The sequence below is a fragment of the Homarus americanus genome, unplaced genomic scaffold (assembly GCF_018991925.1).
Source record: "Homarus americanus isolate GMGI-L3 unplaced genomic scaffold, GMGI_Hamer_2.0 scaffold45698, whole genome shotgun sequence".
Classification (NCBI taxonomy): domain Eukaryota; kingdom Metazoa; phylum Arthropoda; class Malacostraca; order Decapoda; family Nephropidae; genus Homarus; species Homarus americanus.
The window spans coordinates 14,794,484-14,813,629 of NW_024735554.1; the positions used below are offsets into that span (position 1 = coordinate 14,794,484).

The following is a 19,146-nucleotide window of genomic DNA, read 5'->3' on the forward strand; positions in this document are numbered from 1 at the left end:
TTAATATGAAATGTCTTTGTTTCTATGTTTTTTTATATATATATATATATATATTATTTTATTTTTTTATAAATTCCAACACAACTGCACAAATAATAAGGTCATATTTAAATTATGGCGACGTTATTTCCCTGTTTGTATAAAAAAAAAGTCACCACAGCGCGGCACAGTTTTTAACCCTTTGCCACAGGTTTTTAGCCAGGGAGTATCAAGTAACAAATGGTATTTTGACCTACTCATATAATATACATTTAAAAAATACCATCAAACCTTTTGGCCTCAGACAGGTGATTAACCCCTCCTCCTTTAGCTCTTGTTCTTCTCCCTTTTTGTTTCCTCCTCATGTCACCCTCTCCTCACTTCCCCTTTCCTCTTCCTTCCCTTTCCTCTCTGCTTCCTTCTTTCCCCTTTTACCTTCATCCTCTTTCGTTCCTTTTCCTTCCCCTTATCTCTTCCTCTCCCCCCATCTCCCCTCCCACGCACCTGCCTATCCTCTCCCCTCTCCCCCCACTCCCCCTATAAATCCCTCCCCTTCCACAAATCCCTCTCCCCAAATCCGCCATATTGGTAATCGCTCGACCTGAAAAAAGTGATCCCAATGAAAATATGAAATTGATTACAACAACAACAACAACAACTATGGAGTCCCTCACCCCTGTATCTTTGTTTATGTCTGTTTGTGTTTGTGTTTATGTGTATGTGTTAGTTAAAAGAGAGAGAGAAAATAATATAGACAAAAAGGGAATGAGAAAAAAGACTGTAATATAGACAAAAAGGGAATGAGAGAGAGAGAGAGAGAGAGAGAGAGAGAGAGAGAGAGAGAGAGAGAGAGAGAGAGAGAGAGAGAGAGAAACACAACCTTCGTCTCCATTCCCACCGCATCACCACTATAAAGGTAACAATTAAATCACATCACCTTTGGAACATTTCCTTTTATTGGTCTGCAACATAAAATCACACAACACACCACAACAAATTCATCCTATTATATTTTTACCTTAGAAAAAACAACAAACGTAATTATCACAGTTAGTTCTGCTCTGTCAATGTAAACGTCGTTCATCCTAGCTTAAGAAATTTGGTTCAGTTTTGTCAACATTTAAGAAATAAAGTTATAGGAGAATTATTATTATTATTATTATTATTAGTATTAGTATTATTATAATTATTATTAGTATTAGTATTAGTATTAGTATTAGTATTAGTATTTAAAGTATGTTGTTGTCACCATCTTGTCGTCGTTACAACACAGTAGCATCAGTACGCCTTCTACTCTTCCTCGTCCAGTCACCTTGTAGTAGATGGGAGGTGTTGACAGGTATTGGTAAAAGTAGTAGGGAGTAGATAATCCTCTAGGAGTGGTAGAAGATCATGCGTTAATAGTAGTAATGATGGTTGAAGGTCGTTCTCCAATAGCACTGGTTGAAGGTCGTACGCAAACAATCCTAGCTGGTTGAAGGTCGTTAGATAGTAGAAATACTGGATGACGGTCGTTCTCTAGTTGTTGTACTGGTTGAAGATCGCCCTCCAATAGTACTGGTTAAAGTTCGTCCTCCAATAGCAGTGGTTAAAGGTCGTCCTCCAATAATATTAGTTAAAGGTAATCCTCCAATAGTGCTGGTTAAAGGTCGTCCTCCAATAGTACAGGTTAAAGGTCGTCCTCAAATAATATTAGTTAAAGGTAGTCCGCTAATAGTGCTGGTTAAAGGTCGTCCTCCAATAGTATTGGTTAAAGGTCGTCCTCCAATAGTACTGGTTAAAGGTAGTCCACCAATAGTTCTGGTTAAAGGTCGTCCTCCGATAGTATTGGTTAAAGGTCGTCCTCCAATAGTACTGGTTAAAGGCCGTCCTCCAATAGTAACGGTTAAAGGTAGTCCACCAATAGTGCTGGTTAAAGGTCGCCCTCCAATAGTACTGGTTAAAGGTCGTCCTCTAATAATATTAGTTAAAGGTCGTCCTCCAATAGTATTGGTTAAAGGTCGTCCTTCAATAATATTAGTTAAAGGTCGTCCTCCAATATTATTGGTTAAAGGTAATCTTCCAATAGTACTGGTTAAAGGTAGTCCACCAATAGTTCTGCTTAAAGGTCGTCCTCCAATAGTACTGGTTAAAGGTCGTCCTCCAACACCACTAATTGCAGGTCGTCCTCTAGTAGTACCGGTCGAAGGAGATGCCGGTAACTAACTCAATCCAGGAGACGTAGAGAGGAAGCATTGCATTACAGGACGGGAAGCCTACCTCGCACCCGTAGGCCGCTCCGAAAACCAACACCCCGATCTGCATCCATCGTCCATCTTTCATCTTAACCTGCGCAGGCGACCCGCTGTCTCCCTGAGGGGCACCGAGAAGCTGAGTAGTGGTTGTGGTGTGTTGTGATTGGTGGTTGTGATGTACACGTAGTTTAGTGGTTCGTTGTTATTGGTTTTTTGTGATTTACAGGTTATAACACGTGGTATGGTGGTTTGACACTATGGGTGGTTGTGTTTTAAGATCGTAAGTGATCTCTATTTGAGAGTTAGAATATATAACATGAAGTAAAAAATCCAAAACTAGAGAAAAATATACAAATCCAAAAGGATAATTTGAAGTGAAGATGAAAAAAAAATATTTGTTGAGAAAAACGGATGATGTAAAATGAATGCTGAAAGACTATAATGAATGAATTGAGGAAAAATATCGACTTAGGTGTTAACAAAGAATAAACACCTATCAAGTTTATCAATTAATATAGTTTATGTACAGTACTATATATGTTATCATCGCATACAGAGTTGTTTCAGAAAAATGTACACACACTCTGCCTTACAGGTATCATGGAGATTGCTGGAAGGCTTGTGTTATAACAGCAACATTGTCCTCACTTGCTGGAGACCTCACCCATTAACAGAGGAGGACAATGTCGTTGTTGAAATATAGAAACATTCACACGCGATCTCCACGAGAACCTGTAAAGCAGTATGTGTAAATTTTTCTGAGACACCTTTATATGTCTAAAATACAGATTATTATAATTTCTCTCTTCTCCTCACCCTGCAGGGCCCGTGACCACCTTTTCCTGACGTACACATCATGGTCTCGTTGACAAAGGAGCCATAATAATATTGGCACTCGGAGTTGGGCAGGACAGTCACCTCCACCCCGCGAAGTCTCTGGGCCGGCTGTCCATCTGGTGGTGGTGAGCAGAAATACCCGGGTGATGAAAAATACTGCATCTTCCTGGTTTTAAATATTTATTATAAAATCTTTTAGAACATAAGAACATAAGAGAGTGGGATACTGCAGGAGGCCGACTGGCCCATACAGGGCAGATCCCTTTCACACCCATCCCAGCACTTCCATGTGCCTATCCAACTTCGTCTTGAAGCTCCCTAGTGTCCCCGATCCTACTATAGCACTCGGTAGCCTATTCCACATATCCACAACTCTATTACCAAACCAGTGCTTGCCTATATCCTTTCTGAATCGGAATTTATCTAATTTAAAGCCATTTGTTCTAGTTATTTCGTTAATACTGAGCTTCAGAACATCTTCCATTTTACCCTTGTTAATCCCACTTACCCACTTGAACACCTCTATCATATCTCCCCTAACTCTACGCCTCTCTAATGAATGCAAGCCTAAGCTTTTCAGTCTTTCTTCATATGGAAGGTTTCTAATATTATGGATCATTTTTGTCATTCTTCTTTGTACTCTCTCCAAAGAATCTATGTCCATTCTATAATAAGGACACCAGAATTGAACCGCATAATCCATGTGTGGCCTCACTAATGCTAGGTAAAGTTTCAAGATAACGTCAGCAGTTCTGTTACTCACACTCCTAGATATGAACCCAAGAATCCTGTTTGCCTTGTTGCGAACGCTAATACATTGTTTTCTAGGTTTCAAGTCGTTGCTAACAAATACACCTAGATCTTTTTCACAATCTGAGTTTTCTATTTCCGTGTTACCTAGTTTATACTTAACGTTTGTATTCGTCTTCCCTATCTGTAGTACCTTGCATTTATCAGTATTAAAATTCATTTGCCAGTCTACTGACCACTCATGTAAGGTATCTAGATCTCTTTGAAGGTGTTCAAAGTCCCTGTCTGAATTTATCACTCTCCCCATTTTGGTATCATCTGCAAATTTACTAATCTTACTAGTTATACCTAAATCAAGATCATTAATGAATATAACAAACAGCAGAGGGCCTAATACAGATCCCTGGGGAACTCCGCTTTTGACCGCACCCCAGTCTGACTTAAATCCATTTATGCTGACTCTTTGTTTCCTACCAGTTAACCATGACTCCTACCAGTTAACCATCCTTTTTACTGAAGCTGTTTTTTTCTTAATAAATGTTCAAAGTCACCTCCAGTGATCTAGTGTTAATTTGGTATATTATTGTTCTTTGGATCTATGATTTTTGTAAAGGAAAAGTTTCATAATAAACATTATTTAAATATTACAAAGAAAAGATTCCTTAAGGCGATGCCGTAAAAAGTTTCCAAGTTTTAGAAAGTAGAGCTACAATATACCATAAATTAATTGTTCTTCCATTGCCATATTCTATAAATCCGCAAACTGTTCCCATTAGATTATAATAATTAATTTCCTTGTTTCTTCAGACACTTACTGTCACTGACCACACCCCAGCCGTAGACGGACACAGTACGGTTGTTGAAGAGGTTGTGGATGTACTGGGTGACGAACGATACTGCAAGGGAAGGTAGTAATTCAGAAGTATATATTGAATAAAGTCAATGTCATGATGGGATTGTTATTGTATTCAAAGAAGGTTTTATCTTATTAAATGTTATGTCCACAAGGGTTAAAAGGGGTCAAGGTATCGTAATAAAACGGTTATTTTTGTTTAAGCAAATGGTTGATATGGTACTCGGGGTATTGCTATTGCTATCGTAGTCGAGATCATAAAGTTAATGAACTCAAGGAATAAAGTCGTCGTAATCCATGGAATAAAGTTATCCTCTTCAATTCATCGTCCTCAAGAGATCGGATCAAGTTATCGTACTCACGAGTTCAAAAATTATAATTGTATTCTTGAGAAGGTGAGAGTAGAGTACATACATCCCCTCTCCTCGTGGTTCCCGTGGTTCCCGTGGTTCCCGTGGCCCCCGTGGTCCCCGTGGCCCCCGTGGTCCCCGTGGTCCCCGTGGCCCCCGTGGTTCCCGTGGCCCCCGTGGTCCCCGTGTTCCCCGTGGTCATAGTTTCTTTCACTGAGCAACACTTCAGCATCTAAGGTAGGCAGTCGGTCGGTGAGGTGTTCGTAGTTCCTCGGTGGTAGACAGATGGGTGCTATGTATCCTGGTGGCAGAGGTAAGCTCTATCACAACAACACTGAACATATGGTAGAGAATACTGAATAAAAGTGTGTGTGTGTGTGTGTGTGTGTGTGTGTGTGTGTGTGCGTGTGCGTGTGCGTGTGTGTGTGCGTGCGTGTGTGCGTGTGCGTGTGTGTGTGTGTGCGTGCGTGTGTGTGTGTGCGTGTGTGCGTGTGTGTGTTTATTTATTCATTTAGATAGATATAGATCGGTGCTTAAGTACCTCCAAATCATAATCGTTTATGAGTCCAGTAGTGGAATTGATCTCTCTCTCTCTCTCTCTCTCTCTCTCTCTCTCTCTCTCTCTCTAAGGACTCACGGTTGAAGGCTATCTCCTGGGGAAGTTTAGCCAGGGCAATGTCGTTATTAAGAGGCATAGGAAAGTTGAAGTCAGGGTGGATGAACACCTCCTCGATCCTGAAGAACTTCTGCGACGGCGTCAGAATATAGAGGTTGTGGTCCCCCAGCAGTAACGCCAGGGTGTCCACGTACACTCTGGAGATCAGGAGGCGAAGTAAGAGTACTGTTCAATTAATCACAACTCAGGACAGAAATCGCCCAGCCAATCACAAAGCACGCGACAACAGACTCAGCCAATCACAAAACACAAGATAACATTACTCAGCCAATCACAAAGCACATGACAACAGACGCAGCCAATCACAAAACACACGATAACATTACTCAGCCAATCCCAAAGCACACGACAACAGACTCAGCAAATCACAAAACACAAGATAACATTACTCAGCCAATCACAAAGCACATGACAACAGACTCAGCCAATCACAAAACACATGATAACATTACTCAGCCAATCCCAAAGCACACGACAACAGACTCAGCAAATCACAAAACACACGACAACAGACTCGCCCAATCACAAAACACACAATAACATTACCCAGCCAATCACAAATCAGACGACAACGGACAGCAAATCACAAAACACACGATAATAGACTCAACCAATCACAAAACACACGACAACAGACTCACCCAATCACAAAACACACAATAACATTACCCAGCCAATCACAAAGCACACGACAACAGACCCAACCAATCAGCTTTTAGCACGTACTCAATCACATAACAGCGTGCAATTAATCCAATCAGTTACAAAATGGGAAGTAACGGAGCCGACCAGTCGGAGAACAGGACACAACTGAGCTAGCTAATCATATACCAACTTTAAATTAATCTACCCAATCACGTCTAAGTATACAATTAAACCCGTTTGTTGTCTCTCAGGATATTATTAACCGTATAATTAATTACTCCGGTATTTGGAGAGACAAGAGAACCCCAAAGAGATAGAGGGAGGTATCTCTCACCCCTCAGAGAGACAAAATAAAAATATTTCTTAGAAGTCACCAGTACCGTTTCCCCCCAATAACATAAACAACGAGAACATGAATTTGACTTGTCCTGTTCTGGTCAAGAGGATGAGGCAGACAGACAGACAGGCAGACAGGCAGGCAGGTAGAAAGAGGACTCACCCGTCGATACAGTGGGCACCTGTCAGGATCCACTGGGAGGCGATGACGGTGCCACCACAGATGTGACAGTAGTGGTCCATATCCCGGCCACACTCCTTCAGCACCGCCACCTGCAATAATTCAGTGTTGGTTCAGTACGTGAGGTTCCTATCACAACAGGGCCGTAAAGGGATCACCTGAAGATTAGCCCCACCCCAAGTTTATTACACCTGATGATTTAACACTGTAACACTTTCTGGATGGGTTAGGTTAGGTTGAGCTAACGTTAACGTGTTTATTCATCAGGTAAAATGTGACTGTGTGTGTTTAATGATGAGGTAAAACAATAAGCTGAGGAAGGCTAATCTTCAGGCGATCAAAATAAACTTATAAAACATCAGAAATACATTAGTTTAAGTCGTCAGACGAGACTCAAGTACACCTTGTTTACAAACCATCCTATCGCAGGTTGCTAAAATTCATAAATATATTCATAACGTGGTCGCTGAGGGTTAATTGTGTGACTCTGAACAACATGGAAGGGAAAACACAATCATAGCGTCACGAAGGAGGGAAAACCGATGACTGGGGAGGAGGGAGGTGAGTTAGGAAAGAAAGCGAGCGTAAACTAAGTTGAGGTTAGAGGTCAGAGATGGAGGGAGGTAAATTAGGGCGAGTTTAATAGGTCAAGCGGAACGTAATTGACAACGGGTGAGAGGAATGATATGTATTTACTGTCGTGTGGGTGATACTGTGTCCAGTCACCCCTTGTCAGTTATTAACCTGTGTGGTGGCCACCGTCTATGATTTTTTTTTTTACGGGAATTATCCCACCCGTGCACAGGTCAAACGACCCACAACGGGGCCTAGAGGGTGAAAAAATAAGAACAGAAAGAAATTGAAAATAGGGAAGAAAAATTATATTATTGTGTTAATCTACACCACGAAGATGCCGGAAAACCATCTTTTTAAAGTGAGACATTGTATAAGAATGGAAACACAGAAGAAATCAGAGCATTCCACAGTTTGGCTGTGTGAGGAAAGAAGGAGGTACTATAACGGGTTATTCTCGTGTGACCGACATCCACAGAGAAACGGTGGGCACCGCGGGCAAGACGTGTGTTACGAGCCCACGGCCTTGCCGGTAGTACACAGGATGACAAATCCACCGAACATTGCCCGTTAAAGTACCTGTAAAAGAGAGAGAGTGAAGCAACATTGCGGCGAAGAGAAAGGGAAGAGAGATTGTCGACTAAAGGAGGAGAGTTAATAAGACGAAATGCCTTTGATTCCACTCTATCTAACAGTTGGACAGAAGAAGAACCACCCCAGAGATGAGAGCAGTACTCCAAGTTTGGACGAATGAATCCCTTTATACTTGTAGCAACTGCTCAGGAGTGCAGTAGCTACGGCATCTGTACAGCATTCCCAACTTTCGGGAGGCAGCTTTAGCTATATTAAGGATGTGTGATTTCCAGGACATATTGGAGGAAATGGTGAGGCTTAGCATATTTATTTCACAATTTGGCAGAATGATAGCGTCCTGAAATGTAATTGGTGGGAGATCATCTAATTTAGAAAGTGTAATTGTTAAATACTGAGTTTTATTACTATTGAATTTAACCAAGTTTGTACCTCCCCATTCAGAGATGCTGCACAGATCCGCATTGATAGAAGTAATGATATCAGTTCTAGAAACAGATCTAGTTTGAGATTTAGGAGGAAGGGTAAAATGTGAAGAAGAGTGAAGAGTAGAATCATCAACGTAAGAATGAATAGAATTAGTTGTAGTGTGAAGTAAATCATTGATAAAAAGAAGGAAGAGAGTAGGTGAAAGAACAGAACCCTTTGGGACACCACTATTGGTAGAGAAAGAGCGAGAGATTGATCCCTCGACAACAACTGCCATGGATCGGTTCTCAAGGAAGCTAGAGATTAGAAAACAAAGTGGGGGGAGAGAAACCAAAAGAGGGAAGTTTAGAAAGCAAAGACTTGTGTCATACCCTGTCAAATGCCTTGGAGATGTCGAGGGCCACGACGAAAGTTTCCCCATAATCCCGAAGAGAGGATGACCAAAGAGGGGTGCAATAGGAGAGAAGATCACCAGTAGATCTCGCCTGGCGAAAGCCATACTGGTGATCCGAAAAAAGAGAATGGCGTTCAAAGTGACGGAGAAAATGGGAGTTCAAGATAGTTTCGAAAATCTTAGAGAGGGATGAAGTTAGGGTAATGGGGCGATTGTTAGAGGGATTAGAATGGTCACCCTTCTTCGGGATGGGCTGAACTAAGGCATGCTTCCAAGAAGAAGGAAAAGTTTGGGTTTTGAGGCAGAGGCGAAAGAGGCGAGCAAGCACAGGGGCCAGAGCTTCAGCACACTCCCTCAGAACACGAGGGGGGTATTCCGTACGGTTCATGCGCCTTACTCACACCCAACCTGGATAACACACCAGCAACCTTGCGAGTGGAGATTATAGGAAAGTGCTTAGATTCAGTAGGAGGAGCAGGGGTAGGAGGGATAGAGTGGGAATTGTCTAAGGTGGAATTAGAGGAGAATAAGGTGCTAAAAAGATTGGCTTTGTCAGGAGGAGAGTTGGCTATAGAGTTATCAGGTCGGAAGAGAGGAGGAAAAGAAGGAGTGCAGAAGTTGTTACAGATGTTTTTGGTTAAGGACCAGAAGGATTTACTAGAGGAAGGATTAGTCAGGACAGCGGTCTTTCTTTTTATGAAATTCCGTTTAGCCCTACGAAGAATAGCCTTACAAAGATTCCTAGAAGTAATGAAAGAGGAGTGGGTAATAGGAGGAGGAGATAGTTTGATATGCCCTATCTCTCACCCTGCATGCAAGAGAGCAGGAGCGATGAAACCATGATTGTAATGTGAAAGTTTTGGTAGAAGATGGGATAAATGCACTCATACCACCCTGTATAACCCCAGCAATTCTGTCAGCGCATACCGAGGCTTCCCGAGTGGAAAAGCAACACTCATCCCAAGGAAAGTCAGTGAAGAATTCTCGCAAAGATTGCCAGCTTGCCCTCCGATAGTGCCATAGTTGACGTTTAGAGGGGGTGGGGGGAGGTGGTCGTGCCCAGTTTGATTTAATAGAAATAAGATTGTGATGAGAAGACCCTAAGGGGGCAGAAATTGAGTATGAATAGCGTGAGGGTTTAGAGGCAAAACAAAGATCAAGAATGTTAGCAAGTTGATCGTCTCGATCAGGAACGCGTGTAGGGTGTTTGATTATTTGTTCCAAATCTTTAAGTAGGGAAACAGAGAGTGCTTCAGCTCCACCTGGGTCACCCCTTGCAGAGCCAAACCACTCAATTTGATGTACATTGAAATCCCCTAGGTAGAGGATCTCGGTGTTGGGGTGTGTGGATAGCAACAACTCGTGGCAAGAAGTGAGATAGTCAAAGAGTTCGAAATAGATGGTAGACTTGGAAGAACAGTATAGGAAACAAAGAAAAAATAATCACAGTTGGTAGAGATATTTTGAGCCAAATGACATCATAAAGGGAAGATTCAAGATCCGTGAGTCGAGCTATGGGTGTACGTGTTGCAGTAAGCGCATACACCTCCCTTAGAACGGAAGGAGGTATAAAGGTTGTAGTTGGAGACTTGAAAAGGTTTGGGTGAAGCTGCTTTGGACAGTTGAAGTTCGGAGAGTACTAAGAGGTCGGGGGAAGAGGTTAATAGATGGTGCTCCACAGAAGGAAAATTGGATCTCAGGCCGTGAATGTTGAAAAAATGAAGTGTGAAAAAAGCCGATCCTCCAGCATCCGCGGTGGCGTCAGTTGAGGCCCCAGTAACTTGATGATGGTCAGGCCGGCCCTGGGGTCCACAACCTTCCCGACCAGTGGGACCCATCCGAGAAGGCCCCGCTTCAATATTAATATCAACTGACATAGGAGTATAAAATAGAATGAAGAAAACATATCAAGAATGAGTACGGTTATATTTGTTGTGTTGTCAATAGTAAGAGACAATTGAGACCCTGCAATTGAGTGTAAATGAGGCAGTGCGTACAATCCTAACTCCTATAGTAGAGATAGTACAAACAGCAGAATAATAATAAAAAAAATAATAGTTAGTTGCAAAGAGAGACGTAATAGAAGTAGCAAATATCTGCAGCGAGAGAAACAAAAGCAGGAGCAAAAATAACAGCAGTGCGCTTGTGCAGAAATAAGTTATACACGGTGTGGGTGTTGCTGTTTTATTTCCGTAAAAATTCAAAGTTTAAGTAAACAAACGTAACATCTGTGCATTGTAGCGAAATAGTGAAGTGCCAGTGCTCTGTTACAGTGATATGTGATATTAATATATCAAGTAAAAATGTTTTTATTGTGAAATGTCTCTTCGGCTTTAACGGCTCTCTACTGTTGACATGTCATATATATCCTTCTTGTATGAAGAGTGTTTTCGTCAGTATGAACACTTGTCTTAAGGACCATAACTCTGTCTTCCCGCTTGTAAACATTGGCTGCTCGCTGCAGTACAATAATTGTAAATATTGCGTTTCTCTGCTTGTGACACTTGTCAAAACTATTTCAATATTGCGAACTAATGCGAACAGATTGTCTGAATAAAGGACGTTAGTGAAATTAGTTATTTAATACTTTAAAAATACAACTGATAACTACTTTACCAAGTCACCTAGTTGACAAGGACTTTGAAATTACCAGATTATTTGTTACATTGTAAACGAAACTTCTGTGAGCAAGTGAGCCTGTACAATATTCTGATAAAACAAAACATGCGCAGATGAAATAGCGAGCCTAAATGTAATGAAACAGAAAATCTAGACATTCTAATACCTGGAAATATTTATGGCTGTAAAATTGAAATATTAACGAATAACAGAAATGGAGGAGAGTTGCAGCGGGAAACACACCTGTTCGAGTAAAAAATAAATGGACTCTGCTACTTCCAGGAGCCTTTCCTTTCATCTGATAACCAACCCATGTGCCATTACACCGTAAGGTAAATTCTTTAATGTCCTTAGAATTTTTTTGAAAACTATTTCACAAAATCCTGCAATATGTGACTGTCAAGGATTCCTCGCCGGGTACGGGGGGAGAGAGATACACCCATTGTTTTGTGTTTTGTTCTGGCTCTGCGGTGTACAGCTGTGACTCGTAAAACCTGCCATTAATTGGAGACACAACTTACTACAATGCATATTCTCAGTCAGGGGTTCAGTGGACAAAAATAATGACCCTATGTTAGGACTGGTCCTGAAATGATATTTACTCAAAATACTTTACGATAATTAGAGCCCAGTTTATCATCACGTTTGTGTAGTGACAACAAAACATCACCACCGTTTACACGCTAGCAAGATGACCTAACTTCAGTATACAAATTAAATAGACTGTGAGAAAACTAGCCAAAATATTAACCAAAGGTGGGAGAACTACCGTACGCTAATAGCCTAGATAAAATATTGTCAAAACGCGACCCCTCCATGGCTGCATATCACTCAAATGACCAACATAAAATGCTGCCCTCTCCTCCCCTACACACACACACACACGTTGGTATACAAACCCGTGTACCATGTTACTTACTATTTCAATTTTGTTTTGTCACGTTCCTGTTTTGGAACATTTGTGTGTGTTGTGTGTTTTGTATCGATGAAAAACATACATGTGTATGTGTGCATCTACATGTACTCACATGTCTTGCATAAAATGTATTTTTGCATTGTAAGAAAAAAAATGGAAGGTCAAATATTTTTTTACGCTTTTTTTTCCCTTCGCTCTGAGGGTACATTTGTATCAAAAGGGTTAGTGGCGAGGAGTTTAAAGTTTTATTTGAAGACATATTCAATCCTCCGGGTGTGTGTGACGTTGACCCGCAGTATCCCAACAAAAACTACTGTCTCTATGCTAGAGGACCCAATTATTGAGTGTGACGTACAGGAACAAATTAATAAGTTAAAACCGCGGCAAGACCTGTGGGCCTGGTGGGGTGACCCCAGCAGTGTTTAAATTATTACCTGCCCCGTGGATTGTCACCATCACTGCATTGTTTAACGCAATTCTTTTCCATGGAATTACCCTTCACGATGGCGTTTAGCTTGATGATCACTCATTTTAAACGTGGCGATAGGGCAATAACTAGTAATTACTGGGGAATTAATTTGATTAACAATATAGGTAAGCTGTATGACATGATACTCTGTTCTCGTCTGCAGCGTTGGTTGGCACTGCACTATACCGCGAAAAGGCTGCATAAAACATGATGTTCTGCGGTTGATGACCGACCTTGTAAGACGATAGGAAATTATTTTATTTTATTTTTGTAGACATCTCGCAGGCTTATGATAAAGTGCTAAGATGCTTGTTGTTCAGTGTGATGAGTCGGTTGATTGGGGTGTTTGGTTGTGGTTGCAATGTTGCTGGGTGCCATAGCGGCTGTGTACCAGGTGACAGACAGCGTGATTGGCACAACTATGGTAACTGCCACTATCGGCGTGCGACAAGGATCCCCAACATGCTGTTTTGACTTTGTCTTATACATGAATGACCTAATTAAGATGTTGAAAGAAAATTGCGACCTGTTTTATTTTGTTTTTTGTCGTGGCTTTATGTTCTGGTGTTAAAGCGAAAGAATTTTGACTCAACAGTAATGTCGTCCATCTTATATGGATGTGAATCTTGGCTAAATGGGGTCCTGAAACCTGTAATTAAATCGTGTAACTGAGGAGTAAAGCAGCTGTTGGGTGTACGGCTGTCAACCTGTAATGGTCTGTGTTATGTACTGTAGATTTGGGAACTGCCTTGATGTGATCTTGTCTGACATACTGTAAACAGCGACAATTTTTCCCGGGTAGGTGACATGAAAGGAGTAACCTTGTTGAACCCCCCTTTCGTACCAGGAAAACAGTCCTCGCCCTCAGGGTATGTTAGGGAACTCATCACAATTGAATATAATTTCATACAGTCCGGCATAAGTGCGTTAAAGACTAAAATTACTCAGTCCGATTCATCACGTGGTGGAGTCCTGTCCCCTGACCCACTGCGGTGTGAGCGTCAGTTACAATTTTACGTCTATGGAACAGCTACTGGCGACTCCTAACAGACCGTTCGTGAAATTTTTATAGAGGGCTAAGAGTGCACATTTACTGTTCGTATTAGTATGTATTTAATTTTTATGTTTCTGGTTTTATAAAACTTTCTTCCTTTGTAATTATAGGCAAGAACACACAATATTTTTCGATTAAATGTTCTGGTTTGGTTATATATATATATATATATATATATATATATATATATATATATATATATATATATATATATATATATATATATATATATATATATATATATATATATATATAGAATGGAGAAACTGCAGCGGGCCTATTGGCCCATACTGGGCAGTCCCGTTTACACCCAACCCCTATTGCTCATATAAGCATCCAACCTATGTTTGAAGCTATTCAGCGTATTCGAGTTAATGATGATATTTGGTAACTTGTTCCATTCATCCACTACTCTGTTTCCAAACCAGTGTTTACCTATTTCACGCCTAAATCTAAATTTGTCTAATTTAAAACCATTGTTACGAGTTCGCTCCTGGTTGGATAGTTTGAGTACCTTTGTAATGTCCCCTTTGTTTAGCCCTGACTTCCACTTATACACCTCTATCAGGTCGCCCCTCGCTCTACGTCTCTCGAGGGAGTGCAAATTAAGATGCTTTAACCTGTCTCTATACTCAAGGTTCCTAATGCCCGGGATTAGTCTTGTCATTCTCCTCTGAATTCTTTCCAATGATTCTATATCCATCCTGTAATACGGTGACCAGAACTGAACTGCGTAATCCAGGTGTGGTCTCACAAGCGCAAGATACAGTTTTAGGATGACCTCGCTAGTCTTGTAACTAACACTCCTTTGTATGAACCCATGTACTTTATTAGCCTTGTTACGAGCAAAAACACATTGTTTACTTGGCTTAAGGTTCCTACTTATCATTACTCCTAAATCTCTCTCGTCGGATTTCTCTATGGCATCGTTGTTCATCTGGTATCTGGTTTCCCTGTTTACATCTCCTATACTGAGCACTTTACATTTGTCCACGTTGAATTTCATCTGCCATTTTTCAGACCATTCGAAAAATTTGTTTAGATCTTCCTGTAGTTTTGTGGAGTCCTCGTCAGATTTAATAACACGTCCTATTTTAGTGTCATCAGCAAATTTACTTATGTTGCTGTCTATGCCGATATCTATGTCGTTTATGTATATAATAAATAATAATGGTCCAAGTACTGAGCCTTGGGGAACTCCACTTGTGACGTTGCTCCAATGGGACTTAGTGCCGTTAATGCTCACTCGCTGTTTCCTGTCCTGTAACCACGCCCTAATCCATTTAAGGATGTTACCTTTGATGCCATGTGCTTCTACCTTTCTAATTAGTCTTTCGTGGGGGACTCTGTCGAAGGCTTTGCTAAAGTCGAGATATACCACATCATAATTGTGTCCCTCGTCCACCGATTCGAAAACTGATGAAAAGAATGTTAATAGATTAGTTAGACAAGAACGTCCGCTTGTGAAGCCATGCTGGGAATCATTGATCAATCCGTTCTTCTCCAGGTGATTTCGTATAGAGTTTGAAATGATTGCTTCCAGTAATTTGCCTACTATTGATGTTAGACTGATTGGGCGGTAGTTAGAGGATAGTGATCTATCCCCTTTCTTGAAAATCGGTATTACATTCGCTACCCTCCAGGATTCTGGTACTACAGTACACCTGTTTTTAAGGACATGTTAAACAACTTTGCTAAGGGCATACTAAGCTCTTCCTTACATTCCTTTAATACTCTGGCAAATATCTCATCGGGACCAGGTGACTTATTAGGCTTTAGTTTGTCTATTTGCTTACTAACATCGTTACTAGTCACTACTATCTCGCTTAATTTGTTTTCTTCACTATCTCTGAATAGAGTCGGTGCCTCGGGTATCATGATTAGATTTTCGGTGGTGAAAACTGTTGAAAAATATTTATTCAAATTATTGCTCATTTCTCCGTTGTTATCAGTGAGCTCGCCGGTATCTGACCGTATTGGTCCAATCTTTTCTCGTGTTTTAGTTTGATACATTTGGTAGAATCCTTTGGGGTTTGTCTTCGCCTCCCTTGCTATCCTTACCTCATTATTCCTCTTGGCTTTCCTTATCTCGGTTTTAACCCTACTCGCCAATATCTTATAATAATCCTGGAGGTAAATTTCGCCACACTTTATCCTTCTACCTATAGCCTTCCTTTGGCCAATGATGTTCTTTAAATAATTATTTATCCCTTTAGGGTCATTATTGTCTGATATGAGTTTTTTGTATGGTATGTTCTGCCTTTGTGCATTAAGTAGCTCATTATTTAAATTGTCGTGGAACTTGGCAATCTCAGATCTCATTATCAGGTCTGAGTCATCTGTCAGGTTCATGGCCAAGCGCGACACCCCCTCTCTCAGCTGCCTCTTTAAACTGTCAAAGTTTGCCCTTCTGAAATCTGGTACTTCAGTGGAATTTTCCTTTCGTCTGCCCTGAAAATCTAACTGGAATCTAATTTCTTTGTGATCGCTGTTTGCAAGTTCGTTCCCTACCTCGACATTGCTAATGAGGTTTTCTCTGTTCGACAGAACTAAATCGAGTATATTATTACCCCGTGTGGGTTCGGTTATATGTTGACCGAGGAAACAGTCCTGGATGGTCTCGAGAAAATCCTCTGATTCTGAGTTACCCGTAAGGTCAGTCCAATCTATTTGGCCAAGGTTAAAGTCGCCTACTATACAGACTTTGTTGTGTATGGAAGCCCTGCGCAATTCATCCCAGATATGTCGCTCATTGACTCTATCAAGATTGGGAGGTCTATATATTACTCCTGTGATTAATTTTTCCCTACTGTCGCTTAATTCTATCCAAATTGTTTCTGTATTCCGCTCAGATTTTATTTCCTTATTTATTTCACACTTCAGATTATCCCTAACATCGATTGCTACTCCGCCTCCTTTCCTGGTCTGCCTATCTGTATGGAACAATTTGTAACCCGCTATTTGGTATTCGACAGGTAACTCACGTGAGTCTAGGTTGATCCATGTTTCAGTGAATGCTATTATATCGATTTTTTCGGTACATACCAAGGCCCTAATATCATCCATTTTGTTTCTCATACTTCTACTGTTCGCGTAGTAGACATTTAGGTTAGTCGTGTTCTGAGTCCTCCCTTTACCGCATTTAGTTTTAAACTCCCTGTTTAATTTAGTTTGTCATCATTCCTAACACTATTTCCCTGTAATCTTTTACTTTGTTTACCCGCTCCCACTGCAGTTTCCCCCACCCCCGTGCCCATACGTTCCCCTAGCAGTTTAAAGACTTCGATATCCTTTGAACTGCCCCCTCTAGAGACCCAGCCAGGGTTGCCACCCCATCCCGAGACAGGTGTACCACATCCCTAGCATAAAGGTCCCTTCTGCCGTAGAAGTTGTCCCAGTTGTCAATGAATGGGACAGATATTGACTTGCAATATCTGTCAAGACGGTCGTTGACACCAACTGCCCTTGACAACCATTCACTGCCAACTCTCCTTCTAGGCAGGACACTGCATATGATAGGGATCCCTCCCTTAGTCCTAATACGATCTATAGCTGCCTTGAACTTATCAAGATATATATATATATATATATATATATATATATATATATATATATATATATATATATATATATATATATATATATATATATATATATATATATATATATATATATATATATATATATATATATATATATATATATATATATATATATATATATATATATATATATATATATATATATATTTATTTATATTTATTTATTTATTTATTTATTTATTTATTTATTTTTATTTTTTTTTTGGATCATAAACCATTTTTTATTTAAACTATTGTTTGTTTGTATGTATGTATGTATGTATGTATGTATGTATGTATGTATGTGTGTATGTTTGTGTGCGCACGCACACTACACAGGGTGGTGAAATGCGTCAAGTGTGGCAGCATTATGTTAGTGTTAAGGTGCAAGCACTTCTTGCTCCCTCTCGCTTTTAGCTGTCCCCGCTGGCTAGCACTCGTGGGGAACAAGGAAGCAACTTGCATAAGTCTTCCTCTGCCAGTACACAGCCTCCTCACCATCAAGACTCCTGCTGTGTTTCCTTGTAGCAACACACGTGTGCCCAGGCTAAATCAGCAGGGAATCTCAGAGTAGCAGTGGACCCCAGAGGAATGGCGCACAGGCTCACTGGCATGTGGACACGTCCTGGCGCTTACCAACCACGGCCCCGCTGCCTTGCTGATTAACCTTGGCAGGTATAAAGCTACGGGAGTAAACACCGAACGAAAAATCTGTGGTGGAGCAACGCATCAGGCAGACCTGCTTACAGAGCTCCAACAAGACCCCAACGGTGGTATAGGCGAAAGAGGTGACCACCATGGAAACCCAACAACTACACTGGTGGACGAAGGCAATGCCTACTGGACAGGTTACTAAGGCGAAACCCAACAAACTGGGCTAATGGCAGTCCATTGGAACTCTCCCTCTCCCCAGTCATTGCAACACTTGCATCACTGGATCAGGAAAAGGGAGAGCCAAGATGTGTGGTTGCAGCCTGCGCTCCTGCCTCACCACATAAATCAACTCACGTGCAGCCATCACCCAGTTCATCATACCACTCATCATCATCAAACCTCTTATACACCCCAAAAGTCCTATGGCGGCAGACGAGACGCGACGGGGACAGGCAGAGATGACTGCCGGGAGTCTCTAGTCACAACTCTGCACATGAGCAGCACAGAAAAGATGGTCTTTATGCACTGGGATCTAGGCAGCAGTGCAATCCGGTCCAGTCTGTGCGACTGAGCAGCTCTTACGAGGAGCCACTCTGCTCACCGCAAGAGGGGAGGGGACTAGGAAAGATGCCCTAAACATAGCCTGCCTAAAAACCTAACCTGACTGGGCAACCGCACCCAGTAAGGTCATCCTTATGCGGTCGAAAATACAATCAGAATCACAGATCCAAACAAAAACAAACCATACAACCTCTTATGGTCGCTGTATGGAAGAACTGTCCCTGTGGGAAAAGAGCTGTCTAGGTATAACATCGACATAGCAGCCATCAGTGAGTCCCGGCTCCCAGATGAGGGCCTACTCACAGAACGGGGGTCTGGCTACACCTTCTTCTGGAAGGGTAAGTCTGCTGTGGAGAGAAACCACATTTATGGAGTTGGCTTTGCCATCTGCCAACGCATCCTACACAGGCTAACTGAAATGCCTTTTGGGATCAACGGGCGCCTCGTGACGCTTCGAGTCTCAC

At 41.3% G+C, this 19,146-nt stretch overlaps 1 protein-coding gene across 1 annotated transcript in view; it reads right to left on the reverse strand.

Annotated features, from left to right (window-relative positions):
* Window positions 1-923: 923 nt before the first annotated feature.
* The window catches only part of LOC121871538 (ovochymase-1-like), a 36,104-nt gene continuing 17,881 nt past the window's right edge, over window positions 924-19,146 (reverse strand). The window contains exons 8-13 of the mRNA XM_042373978.1: window positions 6,824-6,933; window positions 5,641-5,816; window positions 5,068-5,304; window positions 4,616-4,696; window positions 3,030-3,166; window positions 924-2,331 (exon numbers count right to left, since the gene is read on the reverse strand). Of these exons, the coding sequence (XP_042229912.1) occupies window positions 2,149-2,331; window positions 3,030-3,166; window positions 4,616-4,696; window positions 5,068-5,304; window positions 5,641-5,816; window positions 6,824-6,933 (924 nt within the window). The 3' untranslated portion in view covers window positions 924-2,148. The remainder of the gene's footprint in view (window positions 2,332-3,029; window positions 3,167-4,615; window positions 4,697-5,067; window positions 5,305-5,640; window positions 5,817-6,823; window positions 6,934-19,146) is intronic.